The following is a 6692-nucleotide window of genomic DNA, read 5'->3' on the forward strand; positions in this document are numbered from 1 at the left end:
GGGGAAAGACCTTCTAGTTCATGTAGTCCCCATCCCTCTTGTTGAACTCACAAAAAGACCACTAACCCCCACTTCAAGGTGACTGTGGCTCCACTCATCCCTGTGGCTACAGGCTCAGCTCAGCTAGTGGCATTTTCTGCCTGGATAACAAGCACTGCCTCCCAGCCTAGCTTCCACACTACCACCGGGATGCTCTTTCTAAAATGTAATTCTGACCACATTCCTTCAGTCTCTAGTAGCTTCTATCCACAGAACTATATCAACTTGGCATTTGAGGCTCCCCAATGGGTCCTGCACAACAAGTCTTGCTTCCAAACCCATGCCTTGCACATACCCCTCCACCTCTCTTACTGAAACAGGGTTCTTCCACTTTCAACTCAAGCCTCAGATCGGTCATTCGGATTTAATCACATTGACTGGGTCCCCACTGTGGGTCAAGAACCTGCCAAGGGCATTACATACCTCCCTTGTTATCTATGCCACGAGAATCCTTCCAAGCACCTCTTAACCCCTGAGCCCCAGAGGGAAAATGAGAATAAATGACTTGTCCAGGATCAGCCAACAGAATTAATTCTTTGATTATTATAGTTATCACTGAGAAGCTGCAGTGTGCCAGGCACCCTTTTAAAAGGAGTATACATGTATGCAGAAAACCTAACACACAGAAAGTACGTGATAAATCTGCCATTATTATTGTGAAGAACTTAATACACAAGTGAAGAGTCTGTTTCTTCCTTTGATCCTCAAAGACAGGAAACGGCCCCGTCTCTCTGCCACAGATAACCCTTAGCGCATTACTACATCTCCTGAAATCTACCTGCTCCTCTGAGCCACAGGGTTAGCCTCCTATTGACCAAGAATTTGAGGGCCCTTATTGAGAACTTAAGGATTATGCTTGGCACACAGTAGCACTTGATGAAAGTTCTAACACATAGGCTACAAAAATTGTCCCCATCCTCCTTAGAATACCAGACACTCCAAAGGCTACAGGGTAATCGATCAACCATCCTCATAAAATCTAGAGGCAGAACACCCAGGTTTAAGTCCTCTGTTCCGGACATACTGACCTGCTATATGGCCGCTGATCCTCAACATCTTCATATAGAAAGTCAGAGAAATAATCAGAATCCTTCTCAAATGATATACATCCATTGGCTCAACAGATATTTATTGAGCACCTAATGTGTGTCACATCTTATTCTAAGTATTGGGATACAATAATGACTAAGAACAAGATCACTGATGGAACTTACATCTAATGTAAGAGAATCTTAAAAACAAGATTTAATCACTTGATTGCCATCATGGCCCCAATTAACGGCCTTCCTGTAGCCACACCCTTCATCCTATAATTTCTACTCCCCTCTCACTTTGAATGTGGGTTGGTCTTGTGACTCGCTTTGGTCAACAGAATGTAGTGAAAGTGGCCAGGTGCGGTGGCTCATGGCTGTAACCTCAGTACTTTGGGAGGTCAGGAGTTCGAGACCAGGCTGGCCAACATGGTGAAACCCACCCTGTCTCCACTAAAAATACAAAAATTAGCCAGGCATGGTGGCTCACACCTGTAATCCCAGCTACTCAGGAGGCTGAGGCAGGAGAATCGTTTGAACTCAGCAGGCTTAAACTCAGGAAGTTGCAGTAAGCTGAGATCGCGCCACTGTACTCCAGCCTGGGCAACAGAATGAGACTGCATCTCAATTTAAAAAAAAAAAATGTAGTGGAAGTGATGGTTCCAGTTCTGTATTCAGTTCTCAAGAGGCCTGGTGTGCTTCCACTCTTGTTTTCTGAGCCCCGCCATTGCCATGAGAATACCATGAGAATAGCCTGGACTAGCCTGCTGGAGGACAAAAGCCAATAGGGAGGAAAGCTGAGATGTTTCAGCCGACAGCCAGCCACTCCCTCATATACCCAGTGAGAGCTCCCACTCAGCTTTCAGTGGGCGTAGGAGGGAACCCAGTCAAGACCAGAAGAACTGCCCAGCTGAACTTTGCCCATTGCCAACTGTGGAATTACGAGCTAAATAAATGATTGTTGTTGATAGCCACTAAATTTGAGGGTGGTTACACAGCGAGAGCTGACTGATACACAGGTAATGTCTGATCATTCATGGAAGATGAAACTGAAAGAACGGCTACCATTCAGGTGCTTGCTGTTCCTGAAACTTGACTGAAAGGACCTTGTAAACTGTAAAGTGAGGTGTTGCTTGTCATCCCTCTACCAGGCAGGTAGTTGACACTGATCCACCCAAAGACGTACACCCTTCATCCTCTACCTTGCAGGAGAGGATGTTCCCAAAGGTGGAGAAGGTATCATATAAAGCCTTGTTGTCAATGGAGTCCTCCAGGTTCTTGATGAAGATGTTGCCCACACCTGACTTGCGAAGTCCTGGGTCTCGTTGGGACCACATGATGCGAATAGGCTGGCCTTTGAGCATTTCAAAGTTCATTGTGTCCAGTGCCCGCTCCGCTGGACAGAAGGAAGAGGAGAGAAATGAGCAAGTTAAGGGAATTTTCTTGCCTTGATCGCCCACCCCTCCGGGTGCTTAACTGGGAGTCAAAAAAAGAGAAAGTCATTGTCTGGGTCCCACCTGAGATAAGAGCCTGAAGGCTCAGGAAGGATAAGCTGAGAATTAAGCGTGTATGGTGCTCCCCCCACCTTCCAGTTATGATCTCATTCAACTCCCTGTAGCCACATGAGCATGGACTCCTGCCCCCATTTTACAGATGGGAAAACTGAGACTAAGAAACAGGAAAGGTCTGTGGCTGTGTCAGGTCTATTCTGGCTTCTAAAGTACACTGAGTGGATAAGAATGTCCATATGAGGTGGGTGGATCACGAGGTCAGAAGATGGAGATCTTCCTGGCTAACACGGTAAAACGGTAAAACCCCGTCTCTACCAAAAAAATACAAAAAAATTAGCCGGGCGCGGTGGCGGGGATGTGTAGTCCCAGCTACTCGGGAGGCTGAGGCAGGAGAATGGCATGAACCCAGGAGGGGGAGCTTGCAGTGAGCCGAGATCGCACCACTGCACTCCAGTCTGGGCGACAGAGCAAGACTCCATCTAAAAAAAAAAAATAAAAGAATGTCCATATGACAAGGGGTGGCAGCACTTTGAGGAAATTAAAACTCAGAGGTGCTGCAGGGCAGAGCTGAGGTTACCTATCAAGCAGTCAGGTTCTGGGGAAAGTGAACATTACCTCTCTGAGCCTGCTCCTCACCTGTAAAGGGGGAATGATGATAGTATTACCTACTTTTCCTAATAAAGGGAGATATTACCAACTACCAGGTTGTTGGAGGGACTGAAAAATAAAGAAGGTATTCAAGGTGCCTTGTTTGTAACTTTGTACCTGACACAAAATCATGTCTGTCTCAAAACAGCAGCCAATGCCCAGCCTCCGGCCACTGCTGCAGCCTGTATCCCTCCCGGGTGATACATGCGACCTGTTTCAGGGAGTCTACTAGCGCAGAGACATGGAGAGGGGCTGTGGGGAACACAGTGGAGCAAGTTTCAGGAAGCTCGGCTTCTCCACCTAGTCTTATCATAAATACACGGAGACAAAATCCTTCTCTCTGCAGCGAGGTTTCCATCTATGAGGTGGGGCAAAAAAACCAAGTCCCACTTCATTCACAGGGCTTGGAGGAAGGGAGGAAGAGAGGAAGAGGCAGGAGGTGGAGCAAAGCAAAGCAAAGATAAAGGTGTCCAGGAATCCAGCTCAGTAAGGGGCGGGGAACCGGCCCGGCGGAACAACCCCTTCCCCAGCAAATCGCTCACTCAGGGAACCGCCTGGTCCACCCAGGCGGCCTGGCGCAAAGGATCCTTCTAGTGGACTCCACTGGGGCGGGCTTTTTTTGGGATTCTGGAGTCTTAGGTCAGAATGTTAAAGGCACTATTTTTGTTGCTGTTGTTGTTGTTGTTTTTGAGATAGAGTCTCGCTCTGTCGCCCAGGCTGGAGTGCAATGGCGCGGTCTGGGCTCACTGCAACCTCTTGCTCCTGGATTCAAGCGATTCTCATGCCTCAGCCTCCTCAGCAGTTGGGAGTACTGGCGCCAGCCATCATGCCCAGCTATTTTTTGTATTTTTAGTAGAGACAGGGTGTCGCTATCTTGGTCAGGCTGGTCTCGAACTCCTGACCTCAAGTGATCTGCCCTCCTCGGCCTCCCAAAGTGCTGGGATTACAGGCGTGAGCCACCGCGCCCGGCCTTATTATTTTTTTTTTTAAGGTTATCACTTAAGAGCGTTTACGAGGTAACAAGTGATACAAGAGATAATTTCATAGACACCAGTTCTCCATTCTTTATGCTATCGGAGAATAAGCCTTAGCCCCATTTTGCAAATGAAAAGGTGCGGAGGGTGAAGCCTTGCCCAAGCTCACACCCTAGTGGCAGAACGCCCTTGAAACCCGGTGCTCTTATCTTCATCCCTCCACTCTCAACAGAAGTGCAAGGGGCAAGCTCTAATCAATGGTATCAGCTCTGAGAAAGCGGCCTTGCGGCCTGAAGGCAGCGGTTTTTCAGAGCCCGTGCTGGTAGAGGCGCCCAGTGCGGATCTCACGTAGCACTGGGAAAGGCCTGAGCCCAAGGCTGGGCTCTCCTGCCTCCCCGCTCACCAGCTGTGTCGCCTTGGGCATCTTCCTCACCAGGTGCTTTGAATCTCTCATCCTCACAAGCACTCTATAAGGCGGCTAGGACCCCCAATTTCCAGACAGGCATCTGAAGCTCAGAATGGTCGAGTAACTTGCCCAGAGTCACACAGCTGCTGGGCTTCTATCTCTGGTCCGCCTGACCCCTCAAAGCCTGTATCTGTTTTCACTCGGCCCTAATCTCTCTCCTCTGCAGAGGAATAGCAGTAAGCCACACTAATTACCAATTCCCGTCTCAGGGGCCAGGCCTCTGCCAACGCCTTGTTATCTTTGAGCCTCTGTTTCCCCGGCTGCAAAGTGTAAGATTAAAGCGCAAGCGGCCGAGTTCCGGCTTCTGTCTGTCCGCCTGCCTGTCCATCGGTCCGTCCCCTCCCGCCCCATTCCCGGGGCTCACCGTCCGCGGGCTGCTGGAAGTTGATGTAGGCGTAGCCCAGCGAGCGCCGGGTGGCCACATCGCGGCACACGCGGATAGACAGGATGGGGCCGGCGGGAGAGAACTTCTCATAGAGCATGGCCTCGGTCACGTCGGGGTGCAGATCGCCCACGTAGAGCGAGGCGAGCGGGTAGCCTGAGCCGCTGGCGTTCATGGTGGGCAGGGGGCCGGGGCTGCGGGGCAAGCAGGAGCCGGGTCACCCAGCGGCCCCGCGCTCAAGCGGGCGGGAGCCCTCCTTGCCAGGCGCGGGCCAGCCCCTTCCCTTTACCGCCCCCGGGTCCCTGCGCACCAATCGTGGGCGCGCTCGGACGCCCCTCCCCGGGATCCCTCCTGGGCCCGCACCCCACCTGCGAGCACTTGGGGATCTAAAAGCTACAGGTGGGGACACCTCTGACCCCGCCCTGGGAGGCGGGAGAAGCCTTCAACCTGGACTTGAGCAGGGCTGCGCGCACTTGAATGGAGCTATCAAAACCTCCCGTTTTAAAAGGGCCGGGACTGGGCCGAGGAAAGGACGCAAGGGATTGGGTTCTAATCCCGGAATAGGTCATCGTCTTTCTGAACCCGTTTCCCTTCTCTGTAAAATGGGAATGACTCCCTCCTGACAAGAATGAAAGGAGACCCAGACCGCGCTTTTTGCGTTAATTCCGAACAGGCCACTGTTTCAAAGCTTGTGTAGAGAATTTTATCCTGCTCCATTGAAGATGTCTTCCTCCAAAGACCCTGATCCAGTCCCACCGTTTCTCACCAAGGACGGAAATGGCTTTGAGAGGTGAGAACTGGAGACCACTAAGGCCTTTCTTGGTACTGGCTCATATTACCAAGACCCCTTCCTGGGATATTCCCTGTCCCTCTGCTAAGCCATTACACATCCATTATACCAGGGAGGTTCACTGAGTTACTTGTGGCTCAGCCTAAATGCAGACAGTTGGGACCTAATAGCAGAGCAAGACCTCAACAGCAAGACTGTCAATCTGAGCTTGCAGCGTCACTCTATCTGTGGTATAGGGACATTAAAAACAAGTCAACTACTCCATTGAACACCAATACTTCACTTTTCCTCTGACAGGACTTTCCTGGTCTCACTGATCCAACAAAGCAGGTAGGCCCCCACTAACCTTTGGTTGAGTGTGGCTTCAACAGGTGGAACTAGGGACAGAAGGTGCCCATCTGGCTGTCCAGCCTCAGAGTGGCAAGGAAGCACTAATTCTAATCTTGGGCTAAAAAAAGACCTCTCTATCCTGATATTTTTCTCTCCTTGTGGTAGTGTGGATGTTTCCAGAAGGGGCAAATCCCATGAGGAACCAGCTCCGCAGGCCACCATACAGTATGAGGACAGGTGAGACGCCAGCTTGGTGATGACCAAGCCTTATGCAACCATAGGTTACATATTTCACTGGCTTGGTTGTATCTCAGGGTTAAAAAATGGGGAAGGGATGGGGGGCTTGAATACAATGCAAAATAACTGTCCATACGAAATCTTAGAAGTCACTAAAGAGGACCTAATACATGCATGGTTTGGTGTGGAAGGTAGAGAGATACCAAGTATTAATGGTAATTTCTTCCCCTGTATAACACCTTGACTTCTGGTCCTAAATAATGAAATAAAACTGTTTGCCTATT

The 6692-nt window shown here is 50.1% G+C and overlaps 1 protein-coding gene across 3 annotated transcripts in view; it reads right to left on the minus strand.

Moving 5' to 3' along the window:
* PABPC1L (poly(A) binding protein, cytoplasmic 1-like) overlaps nucleotides 1-5309 on the minus strand; it is a 29766-nt gene extending 24457 nt beyond the window's left edge. For all 3 annotated transcript variants that reach the window (XM_011997618.1, XM_011997617.1, XM_011997619.1), the window contains exons 1-2: nucleotides 5034-5309; nucleotides 2273-2466 (exon numbers count right to left, since the gene is read on the minus strand). In XM_011997618.1, the coding sequence (XP_011853008.1) occupies nucleotides 2273-2466; nucleotides 5034-5226 (387 nt within the window). In that variant the 5' untranslated portion in view covers nucleotides 5227-5309. The remainder of the gene's footprint in view (nucleotides 1-2272; nucleotides 2467-5033) is intronic.
* Between the last annotated feature and the right edge of the window lie 1383 nt (nucleotides 5310-6692).

Source organism: Mandrillus leucophaeus, unplaced genomic scaffold (assembly GCF_000951045.1).
Source record: "Mandrillus leucophaeus isolate KB7577 unplaced genomic scaffold, Mleu.le_1.0 Scaffold544, whole genome shotgun sequence".
In the NCBI taxonomy this organism is placed as follows: domain Eukaryota; kingdom Metazoa; phylum Chordata; class Mammalia; order Primates; family Cercopithecidae; genus Mandrillus; species Mandrillus leucophaeus.